This window comes from Neopelma chrysocephalum, unplaced genomic scaffold (assembly GCF_003984885.1).
Source record: "Neopelma chrysocephalum unplaced genomic scaffold, ASM398488v2 Primary Assembly neopelma1_23, whole genome shotgun sequence".
Classification (NCBI taxonomy): Eukaryota; Metazoa; Chordata; class Aves; order Passeriformes; family Pipridae; genus Neopelma; species Neopelma chrysocephalum.
The window spans coordinates 35,544,241-35,559,970 of NW_020897691.1; the positions used below are offsets into that span (position 1 = coordinate 35,544,241).

A 15,730-nucleotide genomic window follows, 5' to 3' on the forward strand; every position below is an offset into this window, starting at 1 on the left:
TGCTGAAATACTATCTGAGGCATAGTTTAGGTGCCTGAATGCTAGCCTTTTTTCAACGGCATCATGTGGCCAAATAAAACTTAGTAAGAAACCTTGCCTTGCAGATACCCTGAAGACAACATTATGATTTTTAAGTTTTTAGCAGAGAAATGAAATACTGTTTATCAGTCTGTTTATTTGTGAAATTATCTGGGAAGATCTCAATATTAATGTGATTCAGAGTAATATGTTGATTATTTTTGACTTCTTAATTTAATTGATAGTCCAATTGACCTTACTTTTCCGTAACAAAGATAAACAGTCCAAAATTAAAATTAGGTGTTTCTACTCAGCCCACAAGATAAGGAAAAAGTAAAACTTCTCACAGAGCTACCAGAGGTTAGGACTACTCCTGCACTGAGGAAAGTTGCTCTAGTTTCATCTTCCGTGTTCATAGTTGCTGTTTTTTAGAATTTTGGGGTTTTTTTTAATTCAAGATACCAGTTACAGATAATAATCTTTAATAGTTTACAATCAGCATAAATGGTGCCAGCTTTCTCGATTTCAGCATCCTTGTTTGTAGCTCTGCTGTAGCTTTGGTCTGCTTTCCAGTACTGCTGGAGATTTCTGGAGCAAGACTGACATTTCTTTCAACTCACCAGTCTTGTCTTATAGAAGTCAACCTGTTCAGTGGGTGTACTTTACCTTGTCTTTTGTATTTTACATTTTTCCTTATTCTTTTAGATAATACCAATCTTTATTATTTGTTAAAAGTTCTTCACATCCTGTGTTTCCTCATGCAGTTTCCAGAGCCCTCCAGAATCTTCTTGAACTATCACAAATTTTTTTACTAGCATAGCTTTGTTAAGGAAAACCACTCAACAGGGTAGGCACATGGTAAATGTGCATAAATGTACAGTTCTTAAGATGCCAAACTGCATTTATCCTAGTAGTTTGTTCCATCCACAAAGGCTGTTTTCATCCTATTGTTAGAACAGCTTTGCTAACGCAACAATGCCGACTCTAGGAAATGCTTTGCTCAAATATTGCAACAATAAATCATTATTAGCACTGCACGATGAACCAGAAAGGTTATGCAAGTGCACAAATCTCTTCTCTCATGCAGTGCTAAACAGTTTGACCATAGGAATCCAGGAAAACAAGTTATCTTCTTCTAACACCAGGTAGAACTGCTTCCAACTTTAAGATACAGCATTCCTGTACGCTGACAAGTCGCCTGAACATGAAGAAGAACGTCTTTACTGTGTAGGTGACTGTGCACTGAACAGGTTGCTCAGGGAAGCTGTGGAGTCTCCCTCACTGGAGATACTCAAGAACCTCCTGGATACAATCTTGTGCCATGTGCTCTAGGATGACCCTGCTTGAGCAGGGAGGTTGCACCTGATGACTCATTGTGGTACCTCCCAGCCTGACCTATTCTGTGATTGTTGCAAATATTGCATTGTTTATTATTGTGCATCTCTTCAAAGTAGTCGTGCCATCCTTGATCAAAATTTGATCGAAGTGCTTCACGTTGTGGTCCCCTGGAAATTTATTTCATCCTATTTCTGTCTAAAGTAAGACTTTCTTATCTTCAATTTATGTCACTCTCTAATCTCACATTTAAATAGGGGACAAGAAACAATGGTTTAGTTGCTCCTTCAGCTTTTCTCACAACAACACTGGATTGCTTTCAGTATCTGAGAAGGTACAGGTATCAACCATAAATGCAGAGAGATTTACTTCTGAGAAAAGTGTTAAACCATACATCACTAGAGTGGTGGAGTGCCCTTCAAGCTTGACTCCTGGAAGAGCTCTACATGCAGCTATGCTTGAAAAATCTCTCAGAAGCTGTTAAATGCAGTAGTCTGCAATTTAAAGCGTCTCATAGTATAGTTCTTCATGCTGTCCAGTTTTTATAATGAGATATAAAGTAATGTCCACAGGAAAAAACTGGTTATGATTTGGCTGTCACTTCTTCCCCTTTGCTGCAGGGTAACAATTAAAACAATAGTGTACTCTGAGGATTGGCACTCAATACTAATGTAAAATAGGGCTTAGGGCAGAGAGAAACCCTCCCTCCTCTACACTGTTGATCAGCTCTTCACTTTATATAGGCAAAGCATTTAGGTCATAGAACAGCTGTGCCAAGGACACAGTGGCCTGGTGCCAGCCACACCAGGCCTGGGCTATCCCCAGGCTGCTCCACTTCAGGGTATCTGCTGCGCTACCCAAATTTGTCATTTCCTGGAGTTACACCAGCACCTCACACCCTGAGGAATGGGAAGTTGACAGCAGCTGAGCATGTTTGTTGTGTCTTTGTTTACAAAAGCCTGATCTTTCCAAGTATCATTACCCTTTGGAGTCAGGAACTTTCTGAAACACCAGTCTTGATCTTTTGGTTTGGCACCAATGGGCACAGCCCATGGAAGGTTTATCTGTACCACAGGTAACATCATCAGGGGTAGACTTGGTCCCTTTGAAAATTTCTATAATGTAATTCCACAAAGTTGACAGGGGACACTAACATGCTGTTTAACTTCTTGCAGCATACAACCCCCGGAGCTTGGAGACAGTGCGACAAATGTACAGGAAGAAGCTGGTGCAGTTCTTGAAGCACTGCCAGCTCATACCCTACCTGGGGACTGCCATGGCAGGCCCATACCGGGAACCAAGAGATCGGCCCCTTGGCCTTGACGACAAGGTGCAGACTTTCTTTTCCCTGAAAGACATGCGTCCCAGTTTTGTGTAGTGTGGGCTGTTTTCCCCCTCCAATTTCCATGGATTAACACATGGAGCGTTGCCGTGAGCCACCAGCATGGCTGCAACGTGGCCCGTGAACAACGTCACACCTTCTCGGACCAGTTTCTTAATCACAAAATCTTAGAAATAAAATCTTTTGTCTGAAGTTGAAAGATGTTCAGCTATTAGAGAGCGTCCAAAGGAGGGCTGAAAAGATGGTGAAGGGCCTTGAGGGGAAGCCGTATGGAGAGCGACTGAGGTTGCCTGGAGGAGACTGAGGGGAGACAGTCTACAGCTTCCTTGAGGGGAAGTGGAGAGGCAGACACTGATCTCTCTGGTGACCAGTGACACGACCAGTGACAGGGAACGGCCTGAAGTTGTGTCAGGAGAGGTTTAGATTAGATATTACGAAAAGGTTCTTCATCCAGAGGGTGGTTGGGCACTGGAACAGGCCCCCCCCAGGGAAGTGGCCACAGCACCAAGCCTGACGGAGTTCAAGACGCCTTCGGACAACGCTCTCAGGCACATGGTGTGATCCCTGCAGCTGTCGTGCGCAGGGCCAGGAGCTGGAAGAGGACGACCCCACGTATCCCTTCCAGCTCAGGACGTTCTGTGATTCCGCGACTCCAAGTCCCGCCTCGTGTATCGCTCATTGCGGCAGCGCACGCGCGGCTCCAGCCCCGGCCCGGCCCCGCCCGTGCCGGAAGTGCGGCGGCGGAGCGGCGGGGCTGCGGCCGAGCCGTGAGTGCGGGGTGGGGACCGGGTGAGTGCCGGGCAGGGCGGGCGGCGGCCGTGCTGGGGGAGCCTGGGCCTGCGGCTCTCGGGGGACAGCGCCCGCTCCTTGCTCCGGCCCCGCAGAGGGACGAGCGGCCTTCCCGGGGGGCGGCCCGAACCTACGGAGCGAGTCTCGGGGCTCACACGGGCGCGGGAGGCGGCGCTTGCGGTGCCGCCAGTGCCCTCCCGGCCCAGCTCCCGCCGAGGCTGTTCGGGCGATTCCCGCGCGGTGTCCTTGGCCGTGCCGGTGTCGGGATCCATCCCCATGCGCTGCGCCCCGGGGTCACTCCCGGGAGCTCCTGAGCCCTTCCACGCCTGGAACGGGGCCTTCCGCTTGTGCACAGTCTCACTCTAAAATTGTTAGGGCTTTTTAGGAAAGGCAGGCGGGTGTTTTGGATTTTGCGGTCAAAATACTAATGATGTCACCTCCTGATTAAACGCCAAAGTCTTTGATGTGATCAAAAGCCAAAAAACACCCACTGTCCCGTCTGAGACGTGTGGGTGTCAGGGGATGCCTGCAGGCAGGGTTGGCAGCAGCTCTTCGGGAGTTCTTGGAATGCAGGGGAAGGCAGAGTTGGATCACACCTGCAGCTGTGCTTTCAGGTGTCCCAGCAACAAACATCAGGCTCACATCCTCCGGAAATTAAAGCTCCCAGCCCAGATAAAACAATTTGACTCCACCATGAACTGTTTGGTAGATGATTTGGGCTAAAGAATCACTTTTTCACCACCACAGTAGCATTTAGGTATCATCTGTAGGTAGTGTTATGTTGATTCATACAGCATTTGTTCAGGTGATTGAAACTACTGCACTCACTAGATACAAATATGCAATTTTTTTTGTGTTTGATATGCCACTTGTATAAATTAAGATGGCAGGTAGCTAATCTGTTTTATCTTTGGCTCAGCTGAGCCTTGTAAATTGGACATTTTGGGCACATCTCTTCCATAATAATGTTTGGTGGACTCTTCTGAAATTTTTGGATTTTTTTTGTTTGTTATTAATTTTTGCAAATTTACAATTCTTAGCAAGTCAAACTGGTGGTTAATAATTACCATAATCAACCCTATTTTAGACAGAGTGCTTTAAAGTGGTGCTGTTTTTCTGCTTTTATTGCCTACCTCCATAGGCTGAAGCTTAGTAAGTAGAGTGTTATGAAAAAGAAACTTTCTGAATTATATAAGTGGATAAAAGAAGTCATGAAGTTCTGCCATACTGATACCAGTGAAGTTTTATCATCAATTACAGGATTTCATAGCCTTATCCCTGAATAATCTGCAATGATAAAACTGCAGTTGACCTTTTTTGTTTCCAATGTGGTGGGTTGACACTGGGTTGATGCCAGGTGCCCACCAAAGCCACTCCATCACTCCCATCCTGAGCTGGACTAGGGACAAAGAATATAATAAAAAGCTCATGAGTCAAGATAAGGACAGGGAGAAATGAGTCAACAATTACCATCACAGGCAAAACACACTTGACTTTGGGGAAATCAATGAAATCAGAGCAAGATAATGAAAAATAAAACCAAATCTTAAAACAGGTGGTCACCCCACTCCTCCCTTCTTTCCAGGCTTAGCTTTACTCATGCTTTTCTCTGCCTTATCCCCCTTTAGTGGTGCAAGGGGATAGGGAATGGGGGCTGTGGTCAGTTCATCACACATTGTCTCTGCCACTGCTTCCTCTGCAGTGAGAGGACTCCGTACATTCTTCTTCTGCTCCAGCATGGGGTCCTTCCCACAGGAAACGGTCCTCCACAAACTTCTGCAAAGTGAGTCCTTCCCACAGGCTACAGTTCTTCACAAACTGCTCCAGTGTGGGTCCCTTCCAGGGATGCAGTCCTTCAGGAACAGGCTGCTCCAGCGTGGGTCCCCCACGAGGTCACAAGTCCTGCCAGCTAATTTGCTCCAGTGTAGCCTTCTCTCTCTAAAGGACTACAAGTCCTGCCAGGAGCCTGCTCCAGCAGGGCTTCCCAAATGGTCCCAGCCTGCTTTGGGCATCCACCTGCTGTGGCATGGGATTTTCCATGGGCTGCAGGGGGACAGTCTGCTTCACCATGATCTGCACCATGGGCTGCAGGGGAACCTCTGCTCCAGCGCCTAGAACACCTCCTCCCCCTCCTTCACTGACCTTGGTGTCTGCAGGGCTGTTTCTCACTCCTCTCTCTAGCTCAGTTGTGGAGGTATTTTTCACCCTTCTTAAATCTGTTATCCCAGAGGCATTACCACTGTTTCTGATGAGCTCAGCCTCGGCCAGCAGCTGGTGGGTCCTGGATCCAGGTAGTGGTGTCTCTGTAGGACATGGAGGAAGCTTCTAACAGCTCCTAACAGAAGCCACCCCTGTAGCTGCCCCACTAACAAAATTTGCCATGCAAAACCAGTACTCTACTAAGGAGCCACGAACAAACAATTCTTTTTGTCCAATTATTTTAGTTAGGAAAGGAGATTTCAGAATGGGTCGCAATTTTTTTAGATAATACAGAGTTCTCAGTACATCAGAGATAAACAAATGATAGGCAGTGATTCTGATCAAAGAAACTATCTGTAGCCATTCCATGGGATTTAAAAACACTTTTTGAAGAAAGTCCGTGTCAGCAATAGTGTTTATTTTTCAAAAGTTCAGAGGATTCAGAATTGCTTCAGAAATTCTTGAACTCTGTTACTGGTAAAGCAGATGATATTTGGTGTCTTACAATAATAATTATTTATTAAAATCATTCTGTTTTTGTAGGCACCTCCTTTATATTTGTAAATAAAATGGCAAAAGCAACTCCTGATGGTTCTGAGAAACTGGTCATCATCCACTCCAAAGCTCACAAAGATACCATTTTAGCTAATTTTGAAGAACAGAGGAAAAAGGATTTTCTTTGTGACATTACTTTGATAGTGGAGAATGTGCAATTCAGAGCCCATAAAGCCTTGCTGGCTGCCAGCAGTGAATACTTCTCAATGATGTTTGTAAATGAGGGTGAAATAGGACAGTCAGTTTACGTGTTGGAGGGAATGGTTGCAGACATCTTTGCAGTTCTGCTAGAATTTATCTACACTGGTTGCCTCTGTGCCAGTGAGAAAAGCACAGAACAAATCCTGGCTACTGCACAGCTGCTGAAAGTGACTGACTTGGTATGGGTCTGTACAGACTACCTGGCCAGCTGTAGCCCAGGTAATGCGTTGCCAGCTCCAGCAAACAGTGGAGCCTCTGTAGCTGTTGTTGCAAGTGACAACAAAAATGAAGATCCACCAAAGCGAAAACGAGGGCGACCGAGGAAAATCAAAGTTGTCCAAGAAGAAGAAGAATCAGGAGCAAATTCTGCCGAAGATGTGCAGCTGAGAGAGAACAACTCCATGCAAAATAAGCAAAATTTTGTGAAAAAAGACACTGCAGCAGAAGCAGTCGCCAGTGAACAGGCTCCAGTGAGGAAAGATGGAGAAGAAACTGAACTTGCTTGTGGCTCAGAGGCTGCTGTTGATCTGTCAGCTGAGAAAGATGAAAACTATGATCCCAAATCTGAAGGAATACAGAGCACTCAGAGCCGTTACAGCAAACGTAGAATAAGGAGATCAATCAAACTAAAGGATTATAAACTTCTCGGGGATGAGGATGAAAAAGGACTGGCAAAGAGAAACGATGGAAAAAGAAGACGTGTGGGCTCTGAAGCTCGCTGTAAAGACTGTGGCAAAGTATTTAAGTATAATCACTTCTTAGCTATTCACCAGCGAAGTCATACAGGTAGGCATTAAAAGACTGCTGTTTTTGGATTAGGGTTTAGTGATGGTGCTAAATGCGAGCAAGTAGTTGAAATGTTGGCTGTTTTCTAGAGCAAGAGCTATCCAAAATAGCATGCTGGTCCAAATTCTGGTGTGTCTCCTGTGTTCGCTGTTTTATTCTTGGCAGCAGATCTCAGGGTCTTTATGTCTCATCTTGATTGCAGTTTAGTTAATAATTTTGCTGTTCAAAGACTGAATTATATGGCAATAGTTAAAGAATTATTGGTATGTGAAGCTTGTCTCAATTCTTCTCACCACTACTCAGGAGTAATTTTTTTGTAGCTACTACATTGCAATGCATCTCACTGTCAGCTTAGAATATCGAGTGAGAAATAATGCATCTATACCTAAAAATGTCATCTTTTGCTTTCAGGAGAGCGCCCTTTTAAGTGCAGTGAGTGTGGCAAAGGCTTTTCCCAGAAGCATTCTCTTCAGGTCCATGAGCGGATGCACACTGGGGAACGGCCATACACGTGCACTGTCTGCAGTAAGGCTCTAACAACAAAGCATTCTCTTCTGGAGCATATGAGCCTACATACAGGTAAATAGTTCAAGGCAAATGTAGCCTCTCTGCTCCAAGAATTTGCCTTTCTGAAAAAAAAGGTATTTCTGCTCTGTCTCGTGTGTGCTGGCTTATGTATTTATTTATTTTCTTACACTTGCTTTGGACGTGGCTTACTTTTTAATATGTGATTTTTTTTTGCAGGGCAGAAGGCTTTCACGTGCGATCAGTGTGGGAAATACTTCAGCCAAAAGAGACAGCTCAAGAGCCACTATCGAGTACACACAGGTATAACAAATTTGGGTTGAGGAGCTGGCTTACAGTCCATGCTGATTTGTCTTCCCAAAGATTGACTAAGGCTGAAAGTTCTTCCTCAGTGATGTATTAAGTGTCTGATGTGTCACATTTTGATATAACAGTGGATAGGGTGAAAAAGATAAAACTGTGTGTAGTAAATGGAATGTGTAAAAAAATAGTTCATTGAGAAGGGCTCTTACAATGATTAAAAATTAGTAATGCTGTATTTGACATACAACTGTATTATTTTAGCCCTGCTGTCCATGTTATATCGAAGCCAGGAATTGTATAAATAATTGTGTCCGCTGCCTGGTGTGCAAATTGCCTTGGACTAGTAATGGCAAACAAGCTTTAGGAAGTGTCGTCCTCACTTCTGGAGCAGGTTGGAGATTAAGTTACACACACAGGAAGTGGTGGAGAAAATCAGAATTTACAAAGCTTCAAGAGAAGGTGTGTTTGGGCAGGAGCAGGTGTCAGTCCTCTCTTTTCCGATGGTAATATTTAATAGAGAAACAGGAGTGTGACAGTTAAGATAGGGAGGAGGCAGTGAATCACCTTTTGTTTTATCTCTATATTATATCAAAGTGGTTATTTTACAGGAAAGTGCTTTAACAAAGATCACTGAAGAGATACAGGGGATGACTTATGCACTGACACTTTTTTTATTATTGCGACAAGGCCGTTCACTGCCGGAATGTAACCAGTGTCGTCGCAAATTCATGGATGCAGCTCAGTTAAAGAAACATCTAAGAACACATACAGGTAATGTCATTCCTTGTCTTTTGTGGGTTTCGTGGTTTGTTTTTTCTTGAAGTTACATAGACAAAACAATGTTAGGCAAATGACAGTTGTCTCTGTGGAACTTCTGCTCTACTTGTACATAATGAAGCCTGTATTGCTAATGAAGAGATTTGACGTCAAGAATGCAGGAGCACAAAAAAGCTTGGTTTACAGCAGCAGAAGCAGTGCCTATTACAGGAAGAGGGGTTATCCCCCATTTTTACAAAGCCTGCTGCAGAAAATGCCAGTTAGCTCTCCTATGATAAAATCCTAGACTGGGAATTCAGTTTGTCAGGAGAGCTGCATCCAGCATCTATGGGGCTTTCATTGAGCTAATTAGTAACAGAAAGTGTATGTCCTAAATGAGTTGGGCACCCCTGTCTGTGAGGGATGGGTGCTTATGAAAAGGGCTGTGACTAGAAAAATAATTTTTTCCATTTACCTTTTTATTGCACTGTAATAAACCAGATATTGAGAGGAGGTGGGCTGGGAGGGAGTATGTCAGAGGGTGTTTTAAAAGTTTTAGAGGGCAAGGTGGTAGTGAATGACTGGAGAACAAATAAAAATGTTGATCTACCCTCTTGTAATAAGAAGGCATAAACTTCTTAAAATAGTTTTCTTTGAAGGGTAAGTCCATAAGGTGATGTGTGAATAATTTTGTCTTTTAAAATAACCACAAACAGTGGCAATTGTTTCCTCCCGAAATCAAATTATTCTTTTGCATGTTGTCTGCAGTTATAATACATAACTTGGTCTCGAGCATACTATTGACACACACACCAGTTTTGTAGCTGAAGGTGTTAAAGCTCTCTAAATGTAGTGGGAAATTAATTTGGTGTGGGAAATTAATTTGGTGTGGGAAATGAGAAGAGGAAGCATACTCGCAAAGGAAGTTGCAAAAATAGATGAAGCTGAATTCTAGCAGAAACTGGCTTGCAATATATTTTGCTTCCAGAAAAGATACCAGTATTAATTATGCAGAAATAATAATTGATCTGTCCCATCTCAGAAGCAAAAAGTAAAATTCCAAAGCATTTTGGGGACAGGTATTAAAATTGATATGACTGTTGTGCTTTGGCAGCAGTTTCGTAACACTGTTATAATAATACAGTCTACTTGGGAAGTTACTCCTCTTTTCAGTAATAGGCTGGGACTAGATGACTAGAGGTCCCTTCTGACAGATGTTTCTTGTTATCTCATCCTTTATCCCTGCCCTCCAAAGCCATATGAAGGCAGGTAAGCATTGCAGTTCTATGCTAAATGTGAAGCTTCCTTGGAAACTGGCTGCTGTCAAATCCCTGGATTTAGTGTGCTTTGATGGTGTGAATTACTGCAGTGGTGATCTGGATTCTCATGTCTGGTGTCTTAAAGAACCTCAACACAATCCCGGGGATTTGTTATGGTGTGAATTAGGATTTGCTTTGGTTGGGTAGTATCTGTTTCTTATGAACCTTCTTATAAGTTAATTTGGTCTTTCTGCTTCTACTCAATTAGACACAAAAATTCCAAATGTAGTAAAAAAACCCCAAAACAAATAAACAAACAAAAAAAACCCCAAACAAACTCACAGTTTATTCGACCCATGATAATTTAATTTTTTTCCAACTGGTGTTCCCAGAATATCACAGGCCCAGTGTGATGGAGCCTTAGAGAAAGCCAGCCAACTTGTTAAGATAGTGGATTCACTTTCCAGCTGTGGAAATTCAGGCTTACTCATCTGCATGGTGCTGCACATGATCCTAGCATTAATGCATACTGGTTCAGGGCCATCCTTTTTCAAAACATTTTTGTTCTATGTGGAACACCCGCTTCTGTGTCATAGGTGCAGCTTTTGGTTGCGCTGAGGGCTTGGATCACCTAATTCTTTATCTTCAAAGGGGAGAAATGCCAGAGGTGTACTACTATACACTCATTTTGAGTAAATGAATTAATTCAGCTTTGGATATCTGTCTTGACCCATGTCAGAAATGTGAGGAACTGTCAGTGCTCACTTGATGCTGTGTATCGTAAAATATAAAATGTTTTTAATATATTGATGAGAAGCGCTATATTAAAAGTGATGTCACATTTCCTTTTGATAGGTGAGAAGCCCTTCACTTGTGAGATTTGTGGCAAATCATTTACAGCTAAAAGTTCACTTCAGACTCACATTAGAATTCACAGGTAGAGTATGTCTAATTTTCATTACATTCTTTAAAAATGTAACTTCTAATCTGATAACCTGTTCAGTTATAGAATGGTCAGGACTTTATTGCATTTTGGGTGGATGGGTAAAGACTAAAATTTTTGCTTAATCTATATAAGGAACTAAGTGGTAATGGAAAGTACCGAACTGCTAAATACTCGTGTGCCAAGACATTGTAAGAGTCTCCTGTGGTGTTCTGTGTCTGTTCAATGACAAGGTACTTACTGCTACATTACTTATGTGAAAATTTTACTGTGAATTTTTGTGCAACAGCAGAACAGTAGGCATGGTGTAACAAGGTTATTGGAGCATTGTCCTGTTGCTCTGTAATCTGTCATGTCTCATTAATAGTGTTAGTTGTCTTTTACCCTTGCAGTGTGATGCATTGCATAAAGGCATGGTAGATTTCAAATCTTAGGGGAACTGTTGTATAAGAAAACATTTCCAGTAAAATTTCTTGCTGCCTGAGTTCCTTTGACTCAGGCAGCAAGTTAGGATTTGGACACTATACCTTGTTTTAAAGCCCACCCTGTTAGTAAATGTTCTTAAAATAGTCAGTGCTTAGAGTTGTGCAAAGTAAGCTGTTGCATTCTTGGCAAGGTCTAGCAGCATGAAGCTTGTACCTCTGGGGTTATGACGTGAGGGCAGATACCTCTGTAGCTCTTGAGTATATACTAATCAAAGAGTTGTACAATTTGTGAAGTCAAATAGAAATAATCAGGAAGCCAAATGGAGAACATTTTTAATGTCACTATTCTTAAGAGCTTATGATTTTAGCAAAACAAGGTAATCTTTTAAGTATTTCATTACAGAACAAGTTGCAGAAAGAAGCACTGTCTAAGTGAATATTTTAATGAAATCAGATTGTCTCCTTTTGCAGAGGAGAAAAGCCATATTCTTGTGGTATATGCGGAAAATCCTTCTCTGATTCCAGTGCTAAGAGAAGACACTGTATCTTACACACAGGCAAGAAGCCTTTCTCCTGTCCAGAATGTAGTTTGCAGTTTGCTCGTCTGGACAACCTGAAGTCTCATTTGAAAATTCATAGCAAGGAAAAGCAGTTTCAGGAAGCCAGTGCTGCCCGGAGCACCAACACTCACCCAGAAGTGAGAAACATACTCCAGCTGCAGCAGTACCAACTTGCCACCTCTGGAGGGCAGGAAATTCAACTGCTGGTTACAGATGCAGTGCACAACATCAACTTCATGCCTAGCCATAATCAAGGCATTAGTATTGTGACTGCAGAAGATGCCCCAAACATGACAACAGAGCAGGCTGCAAACCTCACGCTGCTTGCGCAGCCACCACAGCAGCTGCAAAACTTGTTGCTTTCAGCTCAGCAGGAGCAAGCAGAACAAATCCAAAGTATCAATATGATTGCAAACCAAATAGAGGCTGCCCAACCTGAACAAATGCATGTAATCACTCTTTCCAAGGAAGCACTAGAACATCTCCATGCTCATCAAGGACAAAATGAACAAATCCACTTAGCAGGATCTTCACATCCAGCTCAACGTGTGCAGCTGGCTCAGGAATCAAGTCAACAGCCTCACTCCAGCCACGATACAGTTTCTTCCCATCAAATCAGTGAAGAACAGAATCAAAGTGTACATGTTTCTGAATCCCATCAGCAGTCTCTGTCAGTAAATGAGTCATCTTGTGAGCATCCTGTCCAAGGACAGGCTTTCTGAAACGCTTATTTGCCATCAGACAGCTAGGCCATAGCGTGCTTTTCATCCAGGCAGGGATTACATGTATCATTCTTATTTTTCTGCAGTGTAATCTATCTGAGGATGCATTTCTTGGTGATTTTAGATGGGTGATTCAGTTTCTTAACCTTATTTATTTTAGATTTTTTCATTTTTCCACATTGGTATTTCTTTACCACTTAGTCCATACTTCAGAATTGATTAATGTGGGGTTTTGTGCCTGATACCCATCCATGCCTACTGAGGAGATATTTGACTCCTTATTTCCATTTCTCTGTGACTCTCCAGAGAAGTGCACCTTGCTGGTAGAAGAACAGTGTTAAGACGTCTGTGGGTCAGAAACTACCACTAACAAAGTCGACATTACCTGAGCTGCTGTTAAGCTTAAGATAACCAGTACGTTTTGCAAAGCTAACACCATATGTCTTACGTTTAATGAGCTTTCTCTTTGCAGGTTAATGTGTAATTTTCTATGTGATCATTCCCTGAAGTGCATTATGATTTACTGGCTACCAAATTCATTTGGTTTGGGTTGAAACTGTTGCAGCCTTTAACTAGCCCTGGCTTTTCCCTTCTGTTCACTGCATGCTGTACAAGTTTTACTCCTCAGAAATGCTTAAGCCATTGCATTTGAATAGTGGCAGTGGGTTGTGGTGGTTACACTGGAGAATTGAAAAGCCCTAATTCTGCTCTGTTCTACCACCCACTCGCTGTGTGACTGTGGGCAAGGTAGTTGACCTCTGTGCCTTATTTCATCGTCTAGTAAGTGGGGATAGTGTTCACACACTCTGCCAAGCACTTTGAAGAGCTCTTGATGTTGAAGGCGCTGTCTATAGAAGTGCAAAATTCTCTTCCTGACAGATTCTGTCTAAGCTTAGGAGCCAGTGTGTATTTAAAGTGTTATTTTTTGTACTTTTGAGAGAAGAATGTAATCATACTTTATAATATGTGTTAAGACTGGTAATTGTTTATGTGAGGACTTAAACAATGAAGAGCATCACTTCAGAGCTTAATGAGCTACATAAATGGGGCACATCACTTAAAGTTGTACAGCTATTTTGTTGACTAAATTAAGTGTGTACAGATGCTTTTCAATGACTGGCTGCTAACAAAAAAGATTTGACATCTTAATAAAATGCCTTGCCAAAATACATGCTTTGTGTTTCCAAGTTTGGCTACTGGTAACATCTCACATAGTGGACTGCTGTGTTAAAATCCAGATAAAATGCTGCTATTACTTATAACAACATGCTCAATTTTCACTTCGGTTTTAAAATACTTGTGATTTACATTGATGTTTTTGTGTTGTAACAAATGAAAAATCTAAAAATTAAAGTGAATATAAAAGCAAAATTATCCAAATTTTGGATAATATTCCTCGTTCAAGTCCAAACTACTTGGCCAGCTCCTGACTGCATGCTGCAGAACTTTGGGTAAGTATCTTCATTTTTTCAAAGTACTAGATCACTTTTATGATAAAGGGTAGTCACTGAGAACAAATAAATAAATAAATAAATAAAACCATCCTGAAACAGAACTCTATTTCCTCTCAGAAGGGAGAAATAAAATTTGTATACTTCCTGCTACCAAAGCAAACCAGCATATTCTGCAGTCTTACTTGAGAAGCTTGAAGTCTTGATGCTGTAAGAACATATTACTAAATACATTAAAGCCTTTATAACATCTATGAAAATCTCACTGATTAACTGTGTAAGTTTACAGTAAATATTCTGTCAGTTTCATCCTAACAACTTCTGGTTTTATCTAAAACACTGTACGGTGCAGCCAGAACACTGTCAGGTCATAAGTTTACAGGAGCTTGCACTGAATTCATTCTCTGCCGTATATTTATGAATCCTGAAATGCTTAAAAACCGGTTACAAGCTAAATTCTAAGACTACCAGTAAAGTAACTGTTCAGTTGTTTCTTTTTTTGGACTTTATTTTGTTCATTATGCAGTTATCCTTGAAGGATTCAGTTCAATGCTACAGTTATGCATGAGACACTATCACACAATGACTTCTCGATGCTTTCCCTATAACAAAAAAAAATAACTGAAGTTTTGTGTTTGGAATTTTGTATGCATTTCTGTAAATTGCCAGTGAAGAAACGAGCATTTGTGAATAGAACATCAGTGACTAATCTTGAACCCTGCATTGCTTAAGCTGTCAGCACATATTGTAACTTGCACTCGAGAAGCTGGCATGGCTTCTCATATCACAAATGTTGGTTTTTGGACATCATTTGCTTCCTTTCTAGTGAATGCATTTCTGTTAAAGCTGAAAAAGAATCCTTTTTCTGTGTGTGTTTTTAAGGCTATGGCTGAAGCCTATGATTGCTTTGCATTTGAAAGGAAACCCCTTCAGCTTTGTTTTTCCAGCTGCCACTGAGAACTATTTAGGAGAAAAAAGGCATCCCTTAAAAACTAAGTTTCAAAGCAGCTCTCTAAATATCTTTACTTCTTAGCCAGTAAACACCTTAACTTCTCCTTTTCTCACATAGACTAATCTGAAGAAATCCCTCTTGCTGCTTAGTATGTTAAAATGAGATTAGGGTTTTAGACATAAATGCAGGATGGTAAGAGGACTACAGAGAGATCCATTTTTTGAGTAATTAACACCATTGTGTATCTTCTGCTGCATGTGTAAGTTGCCCAGTGTAGTTGAACTCTAATATGGTTTTACTTTTTTTGTGGTTTTTTTTCAAATGCAAATTTACCAGATTTTGGCTTTTTCTGAAAATTTTGGTTGGTTCTCAAGGTGCAAGTTGAAACAAATCCTCAAGAAGTAGAACAAACACACTGTGAAGTGTATATCTGACTGCTGTATGTGTGTTTCCCCTGCTTGGCCTTCCAGCCCAGCATCTCATTTTTGATAGATGAATATCAGAGTATTTATTTCATATGAGCTGTGAAAGCAAATTATCCTACCAATGGGAAAAGCTTCATCCTGGCAGGTGTAACTTTTCAAGGATCATTTAAATACTTGGTTTATG

The 15,730-nt window shown here is 41.8% G+C and overlaps 2 protein-coding genes across 10 annotated transcripts in view; both read left to right on the forward strand.

The window, feature by feature from the left end:
* Window positions 1–2,894, forward strand: part of AK9 (adenylate kinase 9) — a 59,766-nt gene extending 56,872 nt beyond the window's left edge. For all 4 annotated transcript variants that reach the window (XM_027693417.1, XM_027693412.1, XM_027693433.1 and 1 more), the window contains one exon: window positions 2,529–2,894. In XM_027693417.1, coding sequence (XP_027549218.1) covers window positions 2,529–2,731 — 203 coding nt within the window. In that variant the 3' untranslated portion in view covers window positions 2,732–2,894. The remainder of the gene's footprint in view (window positions 1–2,528) is intronic.
* ZBTB24 (zinc finger and BTB domain containing 24) lies at window positions 2,590–13,887 on the forward strand. 6 transcript variants are annotated; one of them, XM_027693458.1, is made up of 7 exons: window positions 2,590–2,683; window positions 6,227–7,225; window positions 7,637–7,804; window positions 7,970–8,053; window positions 8,741–8,824; window positions 10,924–11,005; window positions 11,908–13,887. In XM_027693458.1, the coding sequence occupies exons 2-7, from the start codon at window positions 6,253–6,255 to the stop codon at window positions 12,716–12,718; spliced, it is 2,202 nt and encodes a 733-aa protein (XP_027549259.1). In that variant the 5' UTR covers window positions 2,590–2,683; window positions 6,227–6,252; the 3' UTR covers window positions 12,719–13,887. The 6 variants fall into 6 exon arrangements, 5 of the variants coding, with proteins under 5 accessions (XP_027549259.1, XP_027549242.1, XP_027549263.1 ...); XM_027693441.1 differs by lacking the exon at window positions 2,590–2,683 and adding an exon at window positions 3,436–3,462; XM_027693450.1 differs by lacking the exon at window positions 2,590–2,683 and adding an exon at window positions 3,449–3,484.
* The last annotated feature ends 1,843 nt before the right edge of the window (window positions 13,888–15,730 follow it).